The 19943-nt window shown below is 43.5% G+C and overlaps 1 protein-coding gene across 4 annotated transcripts in view; it reads right to left on the bottom strand.

Annotated features, from left to right (window-relative positions):
- Positions 1-1541: 1541 nt before the first annotated feature.
- FLNA (filamin A) overlaps positions 1542-19943 on the bottom strand; it is a 70144-nt gene continuing 51742 nt past the window's right edge. For all 4 annotated transcript variants that reach the window (XM_070938153.1, XM_070938155.1, XM_070938154.1 and 1 more), the window contains 16 exons: positions 19159-19249; positions 18091-18231; positions 17859-17987; positions 17497-17670; positions 17247-17408; positions 16923-17126; positions 15743-15895; positions 13947-14069; positions 12836-13102; positions 11539-11676; positions 8590-8705; positions 7830-7962; positions 4450-4626; positions 4128-4346; positions 3615-3803; positions 1542-2371 (listed from right to left, as the gene is read on the bottom strand). In XM_070938153.1, coding sequence (XP_070794254.1) covers positions 2184-2371; positions 3615-3803; positions 4128-4346; positions 4450-4626; positions 7830-7962; positions 8590-8705; positions 11539-11676; positions 12836-13102; positions 13947-14069; positions 15743-15895; positions 16923-17126; positions 17247-17408; positions 17497-17670; positions 17859-17987; positions 18091-18231; positions 19159-19249 — 2604 coding nt within the window. In that variant the 3' untranslated portion in view covers positions 1542-2183. The remainder of the gene's footprint in view (positions 2372-3614; positions 3804-4127; positions 4347-4449; positions 4627-7829; positions 7963-8589; positions 8706-11538; positions 11677-12835; positions 13103-13946; positions 14070-15742; positions 15896-16922; positions 17127-17246; positions 17409-17496; positions 17671-17858; positions 17988-18090; positions 18232-19158; positions 19250-19943) is intronic.

The raw sequence follows: 19943 nt of genomic DNA, 5'->3' as shown, positions 1-19943 counted from the left end.
TTTTTTTTAAAGCAAGGAGCGCTTAAAAGAGGATCTAATCATAACCCTAGCTCTTGAAAATTTTCTAAAGCTCCAAGGAACGCCAAATATTTTTTTCAGTGGAAACGGGAACAATGGACAATTAAGTCAAGTTGGCCCAAGCAAAGTGCCCTTGTCCATTCATATTGTTTTGTTTAGGAAAGTCTCAATTAGTCTCTTTAAACATTAGTTTTCAGGCCTATTAGGCAGCATTGATAACATGCAAAGAATAAAAAAGGAGGAGAAAATAGTCACTGCTTGCCAAGAGCTAGGAGGGGATTCCATTTTTTTACTGTATAAAGGAAACAAATACAGTCAGATACCAAGCCATGTGTTGCCTTGACAACAAAATTAAAGGTGAATCATTTCTTCTTGGAATAGTGGGGTTTGCACGATTCTGCCCTTAACCATTACAACTTCTAGGGTGAAATATTCTAGTCGCTTCTGCTACTTTGCAAGTCCAAATGAGTGTGGCAAAAAACAAGCCAACATAATCTGTATTGTCTTCTCTTGTCTACTAGGCAGAATTTGCTGCATTTATATCCCACCTTTCTTGCTCTAAAGTTCAAGGTGACATACATAACTCTTCCTCCTCCCATTTTTCCCCTTTCCAATCACCCTGTGAGGTGAGTTAGGCTGGTTCAAAGTCATCCAGTCAGCTTCTGTTTCTGAGCAGGGACTAGAATCTTGGTCTCGCCAATGTGAATCCAACACCTTAACCATTATAATATGCTGGCTCTCAACTCATTGTTTACGCAGAGTAAGACTATCAATGGCTACTTATGATGGTTGTTTCTTGCCTCCAGTATCATAGACTCATTGCCTATGAATGCCAGTTGCTGGGAAACAAGCAAGCAATTGCTGTGTATTAGTTCCTGAATATGAATTCCCCACTGGCATCTGATTAATTACTCAGGGAAATGAATCCTGTCCTAGTTAGATTCCTTCTCTGATCAAATGTGAGTTTTCTTACCTTAATAGACAGCTCTTTAGACTGAATACATTCTAGACATCTTCCCAGAACAAAGTTGAAGACAAGTTGAAGCTTCCATACTTGATAAATGTCTATTATGACACTTTCTCTGTTAGATCAGTTAAAGGCCTGCACTTGGTATATGTTTTAACGGGCAAATGTGATTGCAAGAATTCAAATCAGCCTGACAGAGAACAATCCTAGGAATTCAAGAGTTGAATCAGTATCTACTGTTTGCTCAAATAACTCTCAAAACAATTTCCCGCTTACAGAATACAATTTTGATTCTTGGTAATCTCTGAGCCTCGTCAGAAGATTCATAAAGTTAAAGGAGACTTCTCTGATACAGATTGTCTATCAGCTTTCCCTTGTAACTGGGGAGCTACTGAGAGATGATGGTTACAAAAGTCAGCTGATCTGAACAAGGAGGATTAGCAATTTCAATGAACTGTAAGTAGGAGATTACTGGACATAACCCAGAATCTCAACAGACAATGGCTGAATAGGGCATAGAATACGAAAAGGGGAAAAAAATCAGTCAGAGACCATCAACAGGCATTTGAAGCAGAACTTTTATTCCCTTCCCTTGTCAAAGAAAAGGTACTGGCAGTTGTGCACAACCACAATTTAAATCTTGGAAGGACTAAACAAGGATTTGGCTATAAACTGGCAAAGCAAGGAGCAGCTCCTGCCACTGGTTATTGATTACCCACAAAGCTTCCATCTCAAGCCATTAAAGGGAAAGGACAAAGAGACGAAAGAGACAGGCCCGTCTGCACTCCAGGAGAAGCAGCGGTTTCTCCAGCAAGTGGATGGCAACAATATGCACCGGCAGTATCCATGTGCCATATTTTGTTGATGGGGAAGAAGGCCTTTCTGGCAACTCTGGGGGAGGGCACAAGTTCAGTTCATGGGCATGAAGCTGGCATGCTGGTGAGAAAATCAATCGAGCCTCCCGCCAAGGAAAGAAAGACACGGGAGGAAAAAAAAAATGGTTGGAAATAATTACTGCTGCATGTAAACAGATCCACAGGAATCTCTTCCTTCTGAAGGCAACCCACCCACACTGATCCCTCCCGCCACATAAGCCAACCTCTTTGGCATCACCCCTGCCAATTAGTAAGTAAGAGGCAGAAGCATTACAAAGGGAGTTCAGGAGGGGCAGTGTTACGCTCAGGCGGAGGGAAGAGCTTTAAGGTACGGAGATATGGAAGGGGCTGCCGGGGATGTGCTCATCTCCCCATTTCACCACCAGGATGTAGTCGCCTCTGTCCTTCAACAGGTAGGTGACATTGTACAAACGGTTGCCCAAGTGCTTCACCACAATCTCCTCACACGGGGTCTTGGGGCCATGTACACCCACCAGCAACATGTTGTTCCCTGGAGAGAAAGGAGGAGAGAACAAGTAGTCTTTACAAAGGACATTGGCAACCGTTGGACTGAGTGGATCACCCACTTAATTCGAGTGTTTAAAACAATTGGCTTGGTGCATCTCCCTGGCATTCCCTGGATTCACACAGTGAATAAAACTTATGTCCCACATAAACATGGTCCACAAATCACAGTAACTAAGTTCACACAAACCATTAAGCCAAAATCAACCCAATCACATAATAGCCTAGTACAATAATCTTCCTTCCCTTCCTTCCTTCCTTTCCTTTCCCTTCCCTTCCCCAATATACGTAGGAGTTATTCCCCCCCCCCCCCCCGCACTGCCCTTATCTTGCTTCTTTCTTTTCCATCAATTGTGCAACATTATCACACTTGAATTGACCTCATTTTTCAGAATAGTCAAATGTTAACAGTGGTTGCCTCACAGATGATTGCTTAAGGATGAAGCAGTCCTGCTAGCTTTGTTGGATGGCCCATCAATTTGGTTGCACATTGGGGGTCTCATACTGCTTCCCCAATCTTTGAATAAAATCTCCTAAGTGGCTTTTTCAATCACAAAGTAGGGAAATGAATAATCAGCCTGAGCCCTGAGGGATTAACTCCAACTCTAAGGAGTTTGGTAGTTAGCCTTTGCCAAAAGAATTTGAGCATGTCCCTACTTTGTTTTCCCCCCCATCAAAATGCTTGGTATAAATATAACTTTAGTTTTGACTAATGTTTCTAATGAAGGACCCTCGATGGTGACTGTACTTCAACTTTTGCTGTTAAGAACTAGCATGTTAATTTGGGACATTAAGAAATAAAGCATTGAGGCCTGATGCAAGTTTCTCCAATCTTTTCCTTTCAAGAATATGAATCCCAATGCCCATTTTGAATGTGGCAAATGTTTGTATTTAGGTTGGGTGTGGTAGCTAGAATTATTCTTGCTATACAATCCTACTAAGGTGGAATACATCAAGAACGTGATCTAGATTTTCATCCATTGTTACTCTGAAGGTCTGAGGGAGGATGTTGCCAGCTATGTATTTAGATATTTCAGATTAATAGGCAGCCTTGGACAGATCAATCCAACTAGTCACCAGGTCCTATTCACTGCTCAACTGAGCCCTCAAAAACTAACTATATGAAAAATTAGGGTGTGGCTTTCTAAGAAGCCATAAAAGCCATATCTGATTGGAGATATGGGATTTTCTATGTAGCATCTCTACCCTATGAAGTCATTTACACCCACCTGCTTTGCTGCAATCGACTGTGAAAGAGTTCTTTTGGCCTAGGAAACCCTTGTTGAGGCCCAACCCTTTGGCCACCACTTTGCTGGCATCTGAAGCAAATTTGGGTGCTGCTCCATCAGGTTTGGCTACTCCATCCATGAAGACCGAAGAAGTCTCATGGAGGCTGTGGCTGGGAACAAGGCGGGCCCCTGCCAAGAAGAAGAGAGGAAGTTAACCTTGGGATTTACAGTACATCCAGTCATGTCAAGGCAATATGCCATTTGTTCTCCATCATCACTTAGATGAAAGCTCCAGGCTTTAGCAGAATGCAAGGTGCCAGTAGTTGTATTTCTACAAAAAGTCCATAGCTTCCCCAGCCTATGTCCCTTCAAATGGTTGAGGGTTTCCTCTAGAGATGACGGGAATTCAACAGTGAAAAATGAAAAAGTTGAAAAATACAGACATAGAATTAGTAATTAAGAAGAATCTCTAAATAGATCACAGGCAACTTTTTTCTCCCATTGTGTGCTTACCTGTGATTTTAGCTTTGAAAGGACTGCCAGCAATGTGATATGGACCACCAAATTTGATGGAGATGAGGTAGCTGCCAGGTGCCATGGGTGTGTAGATGACTTTGTAGCCCTCCGAGCACTCTTGGCAGTCCATCTTCACCTTTGAGGGACCATCAATAGTGACAGACAGCGCCCCAGGCCCAGCGTTTGTAGTGTTGACTATGAATTCAGCAGGGTTTCCTACAGACGAGAGAGAGGGAGAAAAAGAACACATGAAACCAGATAGTTAGCTTTTACCAAAATCTCACAGTAGTCTTTGGCTTTAGTCCAGGTTCGTTTTTACCTGTCACACCACCTTCCAAGCCAGGGCCATAGGCAGATACCATCCCTGGGTCTCCAGCTTGGCCTATTTCCCCAACACGAATCTTAAAGGGACTGCCAGGTATGTGGCTTCCATTGAACTTGACATCAACTGAGTAGATGCCATTCTCACGGGGAATGAACCGCACTGCATACTTGTCTGTAGCAACACAAAGGTGGAGAAATGAGCATCTTTAAAAGACGGGAATCTTAAAATGAGTACATTTGAACGGTGAGTAAATGAACTGTTGTAAGTCAAGGACTACCTGTATTCAAGTATATGACATCAAACCTGAGCAGTACTTAAGACAGTATAAAGGAAGATGTGCATAGGTACCGTATGAGTAAAAATCCTTAAAATGCTAATTTAAGAGCAAGACACAACAAACATGTTTGGAACAGGTTCAGGCTTGGACAAATATACCGTGTTTCCCCAAAAATAAGACCCTGACTTATATTTTTTTGAACCCTGAAATAAGTGCTTGGCCTTATTGCCATGCGCTCAAAAGCCTGATTCGGCTTATTATCGGGGATGTCTTATTTTGGGGAAAACAGGGTATTAACATTAATACACACATTAATTAGATGTGTGTTACTGATTAGAAGTAAAAGGGGTTTAACAGGCAATTCAGCTCTCCCCATTCTCTATGTCTTTGCAGGTCCCCAACCTTTGCAAAAAGACTACTTGCTTAATATGCAAATAGAACAGACAAATTTAAACTGGTGTCTTCCTGACCACAGAATTGTAAGAACTATAGTTCTAACATTTCCGAAGGGCACCAGCTTATCCAATTTGTTCTCATTAACTGCTTCTTCGGAGGTACCACTTATTGGGAGTGGAATTCAGTGCAAACGGAGGTTGGATCAGAGGTGAAGGCTCTCCTTTCATGGCCTTGAAAGTAAGGCAGGGATTTTACACAAAAGTCATGGTTGTCTCATTTTAGCATTGCTCTGCAATTGAACTTGTGTCTCCACATGCAGTCATAATATTCAACAATAGGTTCTTGCAGTTTGCAAGTTCCATGGCAGGAAATTCTGTACAGGAGAAGTAGTAAGTCCTTCGTCGCCCCACTCTAAAAGATGGATAGATTCAACATCATTTGACATAAGAATCTATAAAACTGCAAGTGAACTGGGATCTCTGGGGACCATAACTTCAAAGGAGTGTTAGTAGGTTGTAATCCGTCCCTCCTTAGTTCCCGTGGCAAAGAAAAAAGCCATGTACAATTCACACAATCTTCTCAGTAAAAGTAATGACTCCGTGGAGTGGAGTTTGCCTCCCGGCAACTACAGATGTTGTTTTCTTGAAGGTTGAGTATGATGAACTTACAGTTCAATGTCTACACAGCAAGGAATCTAAGAACAAAGCTTTGTTTTGGGAGGTTGTTTTGGGTTGCAAAAGCCACAGTTCAGCATTGGCTAAATCAGGGCTTGGACAGCTAACAATATGGCATTATTTTTCATATTGTGGCCATTGGTCACAGCAAGCATGGAAATCAATGATATACAGTTGGCATTAACCTTTAGCAATCACATAGACACGCTTGTGTGCATAGGCACACTCACCAAAATAAAGTAATAGCTACAACAAATCTCCATATCCTTTTGTAAGTTCTTACAAAATTTCAGCCATTTCCTTTTAAATTTGGGGAATTAGCAAATGTTAGCTGTTTGTGTTGCGAGCACTCATTTTACACTGCCATGAGTGAGCTGACCTATGTTGACTTACAACTTGTAGGTGGTTGTGAGCAGATGTGCTTGCTGCTTAAAATAATTAAGCCTTAGAAAGCGTACTTGGGGAATGCTGACCAGATGGGAATTGTGACAGATGGAGTTTGACAGTGTTGGCTACCCCATAATTAGAGTTGGGTCAGAAGCATTGTTTCTTATCCTGGACAGTTCAGGCTCCAGAATGGAGATCTGTCTGTTACAAAGTCCTTAAGTAAGCAGGAAGTGGCTGGTAGCCAAGAATCTGCCTTTGCTTTGGCTCTGGGCCTGTTTCTCTTCTTGCCTCCTGAAGCAGCAAATGTGAACTGGAGACCCTAACAGTGTGGGAGACATTTTGTTGCTATGTCAGTCACGGGACCTTGGTAAAGTAGCTTGAAGATACAAGTATTGCCAGTAGTTTTGTCTGCCTCTCTGGAAGGCTGGGTCAGCCCAACTCACCACTCTCTTCCTCCAGCTGAGCCATTACCATTACAGACTGGAGGAAGGTAAACAAGTGCCTTTTCTCTGGATTTGATTTGTTGCCTTTGGACTCAGAGAATGTACTTAACAGTCTTGGGGGCCTTGGGCTGCAACAATGGGCAGGAACCCTTTTATCGGAACACGTTTTAAAGAGGTACAGCTGTTTTCTAACATCTACAATGTGACAACTGATTAGAGCAATGTGTTTTTGACAGAATTAATAATAAAGACTGGTGACTCCAATGTAACCTAGCTGGATGAAGGATTACTTTACAGCAACTATACCATTCATTTTACAAAGCTCTCCATCTGCTTCCAAGCCGTATTCAATGCAGGCCATTTTGTCAGAAAGCCTGGTATGGTGTGGGCCAAGCTACGACTGAGCACAATTACTCCGTGGTGCTGCTACAGCACACCACATTACAATACGCAGTTGTTTTCACCAGGAAGCAGTTTACTTTTTTCCAAGTACATGGAAAAAAGTACTTCCAATCAGTGGTGGGTTGCTCCAGGGTCAGTCTGGTTCTTGTGAACCAGTAGTAAAAGCGGTGGGAGGTTCTGCCCACCCGCCTGGACATCATCATGGACAATCCACACATGTGCAGAAGCTTCTGCACATGTGCAGAAGTGTGCGCTCCCATTGCGAACCGGTAGTAAAAGTAAATGAAATCCACCCCTGCTTCCAATGTTGACCAAGAAAGCAATTTAGGTTTAAAAATCCTTCTACACTAATATTGTAGCACATGTTCCAAAAAGCAACTGGATTTTCCTTGGTTTTTTTTTTTTCTTTTCTTTGAAAAAGTTTTGTTTCTCATCCAAGAAACTTCTTCAGTTCAGAAAAAGAAAGCCCAGTTGCCTGTTGGAAAAAGCACCTTTGGGACAACCATAACTTGGATGATTGAAAATCTCTGCACACCATTGTTAAATCAGCCTCCCAGAAACCTCACCGTCTATTTATACAAAGAACAAAGGTCTGGGATCCGGTCACAGAATAGTCTGATTCTACTTTTGACATGAACTGGCATTTCTAGACTCCACTTTTTGAAGCTGGAGAAACGAGACTTTGGTAGCCTGATCTTTTGCTCTAGAGCTGGAGGCGAGATAGATGGGTCAACCAACCCTTTGTTGCACTTTGCGCCCCCCCCCCAAAAAAAAAGAGGACATCAAAGCACCTACCTTCATCGATTTCGGTGACATGGCACTCCTCCAAAGCCCCTGAAGGGCTGTGCACCTTGGCATCAATCACACCCTTGGCCCCGTTCAAGCTGACAGCGAATGAGGCTGGCTGGTTCACTTTTAACCCTGACTCCTGGAAGCACAGAGCACATGAGACAGCAGAAAGGGCCAAGAGGGCCGCCGCATCCAGCTCCAGAGCCCTGCATCCCTCACCCCCCACTCCCCCAACAAACACAAGACAGGCTTCCACTTACCTGAGCCAGCTGGCTTAGAGAGGGAGAGCTTCCCTGGAAGCTGGGCACAGCACAAGCGGCAGGCAAGCAAGCAAAGGGGTACAGTTTAGATAAGAGGAAGGCTGGGTAGCCTTTTCAGTATGGCAGCAGATCAGCAGATGCAGCGTGCCCAGGGGAGCTCTCCATCTTTAAACCTTGGCACGGAGTGCAGGACTGTTAGCAGCCTTTAAACGAGACACGAGAAAAACCCCAGAGCAGATCCCTGTGTGGCCAGGAAGTTGGCACCGTGACTATCCTGAGTGAGGCTGACTTGAGGTTCTCCTTCCCCCTGCAACTGACCAGGCATTCAGGCAAACCACCCCTCTGCTCCAAGTCTGCAGGACAGATCTCTGGACACTTTCTCCTCAGCCTGGATCTACTCTCTCTTCTTTCTTTGTGGTGAAGGAAAGCCAACTCAGGAGAGCAACAGTGCCAACACTACCCAACCAGCAGGGGGAGCAAGTGGGCGGTTTCTCCCAGTGCCTCACCTGAAGACTAGAAACAGTGAGTCGGCGGGCATCATCAGAGGTGGAGGTGGCGGGTACTATAAAGGGACTGTCTGGAATGTGCTCGTCATTGAACTTCACCGAAACCTCATAATCACCTGCCAGGAAAGGGGAACACAGGAAGGAAAAAAAAACCTGTCAGGCACTAATTCAGATTCAAAAGGCTACAAGCTCCTGAAGATGAATTAAACATGATGTTTAGTTTAGCCAGTAGGAAGAAAAGGAAAGCTTATACCCCAATGGCTGCTTCATGAAGAACTGTTTTGGAAAATGTTTACATTTAACACTTTAAAGATGTTGCATTTTAACTCTTAACTCGTCATCCTTTTTAAATCAACAGCAGTTTTTTTAAAAACAAAAATCTTGTAATAAAACAGAACAAAGTAAATGCTTCAGAGGGAACAGTGCTTGAGGTTTTGGGAGGCTTGGAATTGAAATTTCTTCCCAGATTTGCTCCATGTGTCCATATGGAGAAACTGTCGCATATGTATTATTTGGCAGCCCTGGGCGCGCAACTCGCAGCAGCATTTGGCATTTAATGGTTTGGTTGAAATGATGCATTTTGACCACTGCCAAAAAAATGTCAACACAAGGTCTCTAACAAGTTAGATTTCTCTATTTAAAAGGCATTTTTGAAGCTCTAGCAAATGGCAGATCACACCCGGGGTATGTTCTTCAATGCTACCTTGACAAGATTTACGGTGGGATTAGAACAATGCTGCTTCCAGATACAATATTTAGGCAAGCTCTTTGAGGGATGGGGGAGGGGGTGTCACCATCTCTGGGTTTCTTCCCCTTAGCAAGTTAGCCAGCTTGTGTTCCAGATGGTTGCTATGCTGAACAGCTGCCAGCCTCCCTACCAAACAGAAAGCTCTTTTTAACTTTGGATGAAATGTTGCCCAGTTGGAGTGCAGAATCTGGCTGCTCTGCAGTTCATGGAGGGGTTTGCCAGAGCCTATTCCAAGAGAAGGGGCTAGAAAGGAGCTCACACGTCCTCCTTTCTCCAGCCCTGACTTGGGAACATGCTGTATCACAAGATACAGTCAATTTAGACACCACTTTCTCCCGTGAACTCTAGAACAGAGCTCCCCAAACTTTTTGGGTTAGTGGCCCGGGGTGGGTAGGTGGGGGAGAATGTAAAGAGGGGATGGCTTTGTGGGAGGGACAGGTGCATGCACGCACCAGCACCCATTGCTTGTGCGAATGGGGCCATGAGTGCCCTCAACGCTCATGCAAGTGGGGCTGTGTGTGCCCGTGCACCAGTTGGCCACTCACACAGCCTGGTTCTGAATAGGCCGCAGCCCAGTAGCGGCCCATAGGTTGGGGATCCCTGCTCTAGAACATCTCAGTTTTGCTGTCCTACAAAAGTGAGAGATCATGCTATGGCAGGGATTACAATCTGTGGCCTCACAGTTGGATGGGGCTCCTCTTTTCAGTTTTCAGGACCTTCTGGACGTTATTTTGGAACACAGCTTTCTGCAATTTGAAGTAGAGGCACTTGAAAAAGTATTGTGTAAATGCTAAAATAAATTTTTTAAAAAAGACTTAAGACCCTCAGAGCCTCTCTGGCAAATGTGCTATGACACAACTACCTTAAAAAAATATGAAGGGCAGCCATCCCTTTACTGTAGTGAGAATTAATACTGATTTCCTTTGGGAGACCCTTGCTCCAATAAACCTCTCTCTTTATTCAGCTTTATTTCTCTACCACCTGAAAAAGCCATTCCATTCCATTCCAACTGCATCCCATTCTAAAGTCGTCGCTCTCCCTACTTTCAGTTCTGTGGCCCTCTTGCTCAATTCTTATCCTTTCCACTCCTTGACTTGGCATATGGTCCCTCCTCTAGCTGGCCCTCATATAAATACCCTGTCACAATTCTTTGGATGACCTTCTGGAAGGAGCCTTCGTGATATCTGAAGCAGAACACCTAGATTCTGTAATTGCTTTGTATCATATAGTATCAACCTTGTTCCTTCTCAAGACTCTTTTTTCCCCATGTATTCAAAATTATATGCGTGGGTGGGTGGGTGCATGTGTGAGGGTGTGTATGTTCTTTTGAGAGCGGGCTTCAGAATTTCATTTTTAAAACATAACATAAAGATGTATTATTATCGGATCGATTTAGGATGATGAAATGAATGTTGTAATATAAATTAACTCAAATCTTAGAATATTTTGTACAAAATGAAGGAAGAAATAGTCATAGTCAAATAAACTTAATTAATGAGGACAATAATACATAGATACATATTAGATTGATAATATGAGAATTTAGGTAAACTGTAAGCTATGAATATGGTGAAGATGCACAAGACTTGTAACCAACCGACAGACTGTTTGTTTGCAATTGAAGATGGTTTTATGTTTTTATGTATGTTGGTTTAAAAAAAAAATTCAAAAAAAAAAGAAGAAGAAGAAGAAGAATTTCATTTTTAATGTATGCCAAGTGTGTTCACAGAAAAAAGTGACAATAAAGGTTATCTTATTCAGAATAATACTGATTACTGTAAAGCAGACAAGTCTATGTTATCTTCAAATGTTGGAATCAAAGCACTGGACTCCAAATGAATTTTGTATAAAGAGCACAATAATCAGTGTTCACAATGGACAGTCCAGCAATACTTGAAGGCCATGATTTTCCTATCCTGCTTCTACAGATTCACAATTGTTGCTTTTTTTTTTCTCTCCATCTGCTTGGCCAGGGCTTAAGAGAAGAGGTCAACACTTTACCATAAACCAGCCAGAAACCATAATTATAATCTCCCAGAAGATCCTTAACTATTTATCTCCTCTCATAAATGCACAAATCAGACCTCTGCCCCACTGAAGTTGAAGCTGACTTTCTCTTTAATCTATAGTTAAATGTTTAGCTCTATTGAAGTCGTTTCCAGTTCAGAAGATGACTCTTCACTTCCCCCACAATCGCTTACCAGGCTCTTGCACAATATATGAAACTCCACATGAACCATCTTTCCGGTCCTCAAAAGCAATCTCTGCCTTACTGGGACCTTCCACAGCAATGGAGAGACCACCAGCTCCTGCCTCCCTTGTCCAGATGCTAAAGTCGGCTGGGGAACAAAGCAAACGGTTCTTATTACAAAGCCATTATGGATATGTAAATCCATGAAGCAGATACATTTAAAATACATCATGTAGTCTTTACAAAATAATTCAAAAAGTGTAAAAAAAACCCGAGCTGCCTGGAACCTCTTCATCAGATCTGGAGTTCCTATATGGCAATCCCACCATCTGGCCAGGCCATTTCCCTTTCCACGCTTCCTATAATGGGAGGTGAGAATAACCCTCAAGGAACAGGAGGAAGAGCCGAAGCCAAGACAAAGGTCACATAAAAGAAATCCCAATCCAAAGCAAAAATGTAGTTTGAGAAAACATCTCTGACTCCACCCTTCCTAGTTCTCATTAGAATAAAAGCAGGTTGGGGGAAGGCACATTTGGACTGGAAAGATTCCGTTGCTGTAACCTTATAATAAAAATAATAGTGTTTATAACTTTGACTTCCTTCTCTGGTCTATCTCAAAGGGCTGACACTTCCTCACTGGAGTGGAAAATTAGTTCTGGTAACTGTTGTATATCCCACGTAGCTTTGCATCTATTTGAAGCCTATTTATCTGAGTTCAGGGATAAAAACAGAGGAACCATGCTAGATGTAAAACAGTTCTGGAAAATTGCCTTTCACCCGTTTCAATACCAGCATGATTGAAGCGCCATTCATGGACACTGATTTGTATATAATATATATAGGCTTTAAATATTAGTACCATCAGGACAAGCAAAAGGAGCACAGTGCTCAACTGGTTGGAATGCTGGGCAGGAGCTTAGCAAGCCTGCGTTTGAGACCCAAGAGCTGCCTGGGGTGGGGTTGAGATCTCGTCCTTCTCTCCAGCTCCTGCCAGGGACATGAAAGAAGCCCCCAACTGGGTGTCCCCAGGGCAACTGTGATATCACCGGCTAATCCTTTCAACCCAGAAGAGCCTTGGTGCTTCTGATTCAAGTGCAAAATCAGGACAAGCAGAAGATAGCAGTTTATGCTGATCTAGAAACCACGCAGAGATCCACCACTCAATCCTTAACCCACCATCCATCACCATCTGCCATTTTACACTTGATGCATTAAACATAATGTAAGGGTGAGCATTATATTAACCAGCTTTCCCCGCTCCCAAGGTACTCACAATTTAAAGCTCTTCCCCCAACTGATAGCCATACCTGGCACACCAGCTTCAGCTCTCTCCAAGCCTGGGCCACCTGCCCGGACTTTGTGTGCACCACCTTCACCAAGAGGGCCCACGGTGAACTGGAAGGGGCTTCCGGGCACGTGCTGTCCTTTATACTTGACACTGACTGAGTGGATGCCTGTCTCAGTGGGCACAAAGCGGATGCAGTAGGTGTTGTTTTCTGCCTCCAAGATTTCTGCATCATGGGATTTGCCTGATGGGCTGGTCACCTGGGCAGTCATGTCCCTGATGTTGATTTCTGGGGACCACAGCACAAGAATTACATGGATACAGTTTTGCTACATGAAATACTGCTTTTGAGCTGGTAAGGCTACTTCTCACCATAGAATATGGAACATATGCTGGACATACGTTAAGCCACAGTTTATTAAATCAACCACATTAAATCAATCCATTGGCTAGATCAGTGATGGCGAACATTTTCGGCACTGAGTGCCAAAAAGGGAGCGCGTGCACGCTCGTCTGGGCTGCAACCTGGAAGAGGAGCTGCCCAGGGCGCATGCACGCCCCTAAAAATGAACTTCTGGTTTCCGGTGCGCATGCCAGCTAGTCTTCCGGATTAACTGGCCGGCACGCATGCTCAAACAGGAATATGGAAGACCAGCTCTTCCAGTTTCTGGCACTATCGCACGCAAAAAGACCATATGATTGTTGCGCGTGCATGCATGCATACACACCAGAAACCCAGAAGAGCAACGGGCGACGCATGTGCCAGGTGATATGGCTCCACGTGCCACTTTGGGCATGCGTGCCATAGGTTTGCCATCAGGGGCTAGATAATGCTTAGCATAAACCAGGGTTTGGAAACCAGAATGGTTGAATCCATTCAACATGCTCAGACCCTTGCTGCTAAGACCTGGACACCTGCCTGAAACTGTCCAGGACTGAACACTTAATTCCATTCCAAATTTAGCATTTGCTCAAGCAAGCAGGGGTAGGTGGAACTCTTACAATGCTTCCTTTGTCCTGAGAGAAGGTGTGGTGCTTTCACAATAGCTCTCCATTATCGCTGGATTGGTCTCACACACAAACAGATGCTCAACCCCCTACTTAGCTCACTTCTCCCCCTGGACTTCACTTACCTGGAATTTTCAGACTCAGGTCACACTGGCTGCCAATATTGGAGACGGATGGGGCTTTGCGGCAGCGTGTAATCATCTGTTTCATTCGTCCCTCTCCTGTCACCTTCACAGAAAATGGGCTCCCTGCATCAGAAAAACCAGACTTTTTTGGTCAAAAGGGAAGCAAAACCTCCCTGCTAATGGTAGTTTTTAAATATCGCCAAACTCTTCACAGTCCAGTCAGATCTCATCTATCCTTTCAGGGGAGAAATTGTTAATAAGATTTGTGCAGAAGCAGGATGGTATCAAGACTATACGGCAGCAGAAGCATTAGCTGTCCTATAACAACTTTGGAGATGTTGCTGAATGTCTGGCTCTCCAGGGTAGCAACAGCTTTTCTTTCAGCACTCAACCTTGCTAAGTTGAATGATCATGCGCAAATTGTCATATTCCATTCCTTAAATGGAGAAGTGGAGAATTAAATATCTCAAGAAGCTCAACAAAAAATTTTTTGCATTGGAAAAGAATGTCCTTAAGGAAGCTAGCTATGCTACTTTTTACAATGTGGCATCTCAACTATGTGCCTAAAGCAGCTTTCTCCAGTCTGGTGCCCTCCAAAGGGAAGGGAAGACAGGGGAGATGAGAGTTAATCTGGCCTAAATCTAAAAGGCAGCAGGACTGGGAAAGGGGACTAGAAATATACAAATTATGGAGTCCTTTGTGCTCTCTGAGTTTGGTGGTTTTCTTGCAGACGTTTCATTACCAAGCCAGGTGTAACCCTACTTTGATAATGAAATCTCTGCAAGAAAACTATCAAGCTCAGAGAACACCAAGGACTCCACAGTTCAACACTAAACCACAATAATCTCTTCTATCGGTGTCATAAAAACTGACAAAGCCTGAGATGCTCAGTCCCACTTGCTCGTTTGGATGCAGATGTTCAAAACCAGATGTGTTTTGTCGGTACATAAGGATGTCCTTCCACCATCATTTTGGATTCATATTTCTCTACTTAATCCAAAAGCAAACACTAGAAAATAATGTCCACTTTAACTTTCAGCTACTGTTACTATCTTTTACAGCAAGGCCTGTGAAACTGGCAGCCCGCAGACCGGATGCGTCACGTGCAGGCCACACCCACCCCGCCTCCGCAAAGGCAAAAAACATTACAACACGTCACGATACGTCACATGATGCGATCGAGTTTGAAACCCGTGCTTTACAGTATAGCAGGAATCCTGGAATGGATTCATGGTGTCTAAATGAGCTAGACGACAACCCCCATAATTCAGCTAGTTTGGGAAATACTGATTTAAGGAAAGAGCCTGGCAGGCAAGAGGAAGAATGATATTGGCAGGTATGAGCCTCTTCGGCAGCTTCATAAACCAGAGGTCCCCAACTCTTGGGTCCTGGCCCAATACCGGGTGATGCAAGTGGCTTGTGAGTGTGTGTGCGTAGCTCCATTTGCCCGAGCACGCTCGCTCACAGCTTGCATGGAACCATCCTCCCTTCTCCCCCGCCCCCCTCCGCACTCTTGCTGCTGGTCCGCAAAGCTGGGAAAGTTGGGGACACTGGCAATAAATAAAGTGATTATTTTCCAAATAATATTTTTGCACTCCCCTGACAAAGGGAAACCTCGCTATTGACTTTCACATAATAGTTTTATCTATCTAGGAACCAAGTCTTACAACAGCTTGTTCAACAATCCAGATTTTAAAGACATGTCTGCCTGGCCCTTATTGGAACCATAAACACCCTAAACACTTTTTGGACCCACCTTTGGCCCCATGTGACACAACAAGGACGAATGCACTCACCTGGCACATGCTGATCTGCAAACTTAATGTTGATGATGTAGTTGCCAGGCTCAGTAGGACAATAGGTGACTTTGCAAGTACCGTCTTCCAGGTCTTCTGTATTGATATCAACTTTACTGGGGCCTTCAATGGACAAGCTCAGGCCACCGTAGCCTAAAGAAAGATCCACTTGTTAGCAGAAGCTTTTGGATACATTTGAGCACCTCATCATCGTGGTAGAAGTATGCATGTTTAAGAATAATACAGCAAGTTGTACGTACAATTTATGCTAATGCTACATAATTTCCTTTCAATTACTCATAAAAGAGAAATGTGCAGGCCACTTTATCCTTGTCTGCATGAAATCTTCCCTTTCCTGGAGACACTTTCACTGAGATAATCTTTTCTACCTTTCAGACATTAGCACTTAATTATAGCAACAGACCACTAAGCTAGGATTGTTCTTAGTTCTGTCTAACCCTCCTTTTTAGTTAGAATGCCATACAGGTAGTCCCCGACTTACAACAGTTCATTTAGTGACTGTTCAAAATTACAACGGCACTGAAAAGTGTGAATGACTCTTGCAGCATCCCCATGAGCACATGATCAGAATTCAGATGCTTGGTAACTTGCTCATATTTACGACGGTTGCACTTCCCAAGGAAATGTGATCCCCTTTTGTGACTGCCTGACAAGCAAAGTCAATGGGGAAGCTAAGTCAATGTACTAACTTAACAACTATAGTGATTTACTTAACAACTGTGACAAGATAAGTCATAAAATGGGGCAAAATATCTTGCTTAGCAGCAGAAATTTTGGGCTCAATTGTGGTCGTAAGTCGAGGATTAACTATATAAGACCCCCCTTAACCATTCCAAGCCAGCCAGTATACTCATAGAACTAAAGACACTAAAGTGGCACAGTAGCTTTCCAGAACCTTCTGTCTTATCTTAGAAGCCCTGAAAATGAAATCTGCCCCATGTACCTCAGGAACTTCATCATATTCACTTTTCGTCTTGGGGTAGGCTGCTTTTTAGACTAGCCTATCCCAATCTGGTACCCTTCAAATGTGCTGGATTACCACCTGCCATCATTTCCAGACAGCATAGAGACAAGAAGAGTTGTGAATATCAAATTCAAAAAAATCTAACAATGTAACTTAAGACATTTCAAAGGCTGTATTAAAACTTCATTTGTGTACCTGCATCCCTGGTGTCAATGATGAACTCTGAAGGTTCAAAGGTCCGGCCTTCACTGAGTCCTGGGCCAGAGACCCTGACACGGCTGGCATCTCCAATTTCTGACTGGCTGATCATCACTGTGATAGGGCTGTTGGGGATGTGCAGCCCATTTTTCTTGATGTTCACAATGTGCTCTCCAATCTCTTTGGGGACAAATGAAATTCCTACAGAGACATTTGCAAGAGATGGAAAAAGGAGATAATTTGTTAAGCCTCTCCAACTATCCTATTCTACCCATGAATTCTGCCAATTGGCTCAGAGGTAGGCTAAAAAGGGGTACTCACCAACATGTCCATTGCGTAGGCGTTTGAGCAGACAAGGCTCCTCACGACCAGAAGGTGGGATCACTGTGGCTGTCAGCTGGCTCAAGTCTGTCTCAGTGATGTTCAAGGGAATATCAGTTGATGAGCCCACTTTGAGGTGGGACATGCGCATTGTATCATCACCTGTTGAAGCAGAGGCAGACAAGAGGCCTTCAGCGTAAGCCAGCTGGCTGCCTAGCCCACTTCACATCAGAGCAGTCTCACATCTCACCAGTAATCTTGGCAGTGAAAGGACTTCCTGGGATGTGCTTGTCATTGTATTTCACCAGGATATTGTAATCTCCGGGTAGAACTGGGAGATAGGACACTGTACAGGTGCCATCCTGGTTATCAGTACATCCAATTTCTGCCTTAGAAGGGCCTTCAATGGCCAAGGAGAGGCCACCTGCAAACATCAGAAGGTCAAACACTGAAGTTAGCCCTGACAAGCTCAATGCCTAAGTTGCATGAAGGAATCCCAATGACCGATTTGTACAATTTATGGATGTATTTGTTACATTGACTCCTCCAAAGGGAAAGACACAAACAGAAGTAGGAACAGTTGTGGTGGGAGGCGCATATGTCACAGCTTACCTTCTCCGGCATCTTTTGTGTTGACTGTGAAGACAGCTGGCTTGTTGACCACACCATGGGTGAGTCCAGGACCATAAGCTGTCACATGGCCACTGTTAACATAATCCACATAGAACTGAAGGGGGCTACCTATTGAATCAGAAAGTGGTCGTGATGTCATTTAGCTATTACTCAGAACTCACAAATCAGTCCCTCCAGAATAACTGGGAAACTCCACAGTCTGCAATGTTACCTGGGATATGCATATTGTCATAACGGATGTCCATCTCATGCAAGCCAGCCTCAGTGGGGGCATAACGCACTGTCACTGTACCATCCTTATTGTCAGTAATATCTGGCTTGGCCACCTTACCAGAGGGCATGCGTACCTCTCCTTTGGAAGGGGGATAGGAAGAGAAACAAAAACAGTTCAGTGGCTTCGGTTAGTCTGAGTAGGAAGCTGTAGGGGCAGCACTGTATACTATTCTGTTAGTATGGAATCAGTAGGACATTTGAACAAAACCTGACTTCTGTTGTCCAATGCAGCAACTCACAGGATACGAGCTAGGGCATTTATCTGCCCTAGGCTAGAATCCCCTAAGAATTTTGCAAGGACATTTTTGGACAGTGATGGTTTCAGAGGCCTAAAGCTAAACACTGAAATCACCCTTCTGTAGCCTGTCAATTTACAGATACTCTGGACTGGAATTTCTGTCATATCAATTGGGAATGATGTCAATTACATTTCAATATATCTGGAAGAGACAGGAAATGCTGTACTATCTGTGCTTGAAGTGATATCCTTAGCATCTCCCCTGCGGCTTCAAATAGATGGTTAGTTACTCAGCGTATTTGGTAGATACCAATGAAGTGAAAGTTAAACATGAGGACTTAGTTTTAGGGTCAAATCCAGATAAGAGATGACACTTAACAATAGTTGCAAAAATGCCAATCACTTTCTGAAAAGTACTAGATGAAAAGTCACATGTATTGTATTCAGGTAATTCACATTTTGCCTCAAGAACACCTGCAATTCCCATAAAATAAAAGCTAACTATTATTTTCTGCATCTGTTAATTTATGTTTATGAGGAATGGGGAAAAAGAAAGTCAAACTTAAAACCCCCACCTGCCTATCTCCATAAATCTTCAGCTTTCTCACAAATTTCATCAGAACTTGCTCATTAACATCTCAGTTGTAAAATTTAGCTACTTAAAACAAAAAATAGGGATCAGGAAGCTGAATTCTGCCTCATGTTACAGGTTGCATTCCCCAGGCTGTTAATGCACACAACTGCCTTCAAGCCACGTTTCCACATTACCTGTTATCTCTCCTTTTTTGATGGTGAAAGGAATAACCAAGTCGAAAGGCCGCAGTCCAGCATCCAGCCCATTGACAGGACGATCTGTGGCCTGGAAAATAGAGGTGACCCACCATCCCAACAAGCGGAGTGAGAAACATGGAAGGCACGTTGAAAGAGAAAGATGACAAGAAGGGATGAGAAGAATCCATAAAAAAGCAATGGAACACAGCTGACAAAGACAGACTCTGAAAAGCCCCTAGTTTCTCCTAAAATATCCTAAATGCCAGAATTTGAACAGGCAGGCTGGCTAGCAAACCAGGTGCACTGCTGAATATAAATGTGAGCTGGGCAATTTCTCTTTGCTTTAAAGTTCAGGGTTGCAAAGTCTGGATTTTGCAAGAATAGGACCCTCCTCGCTTTTGGATGCAGGCTTCGAACCCAGGACAGGACTAGGTTTTGCTATGAAGCTGAATGTTCCCTCTCCATTGCTTTCTATGCCAATACCTAATGAAACAATTAATTGGAAACTGCAATATTCAAGGACTTCCCAAGCTGGCAAGAACTAGAATTCTAAAGTCAGAACTGGGTTTAGGGTTTGGCCCCAAAATCAGAATTTCGGGCAGCTGTATAGCAGTAGCACTTAGACTTATTTACCGCTTCACAGTGCTTTTACAGCCCTAAGTGGTTTACATAGTCAGCATATTGCCCCCAACAATCTGGGTCCTCATTAAATCGGCCTCGGAAAGATGGAAGGCTTGAGCAGGTGGAACTTTAACTGCCAAACTGCTGGCAATCAGCAGTCA

Source organism: Pituophis catenifer, unplaced genomic scaffold (genome assembly GCF_029215685.1).
Source record: "Pituophis catenifer annectens isolate HBS135680 unplaced genomic scaffold, rPitCat1.0.hap2 SCAF_2, whole genome shotgun sequence".
NCBI classification, from domain to species: Eukaryota; Metazoa; Chordata; class Lepidosauria; order Squamata; family Colubridae; genus Pituophis; species Pituophis catenifer.
The sequence above is the reverse complement of the archived record's forward strand: the minus strand, read 5'-3'. Positions and strand labels throughout refer to the sequence as shown.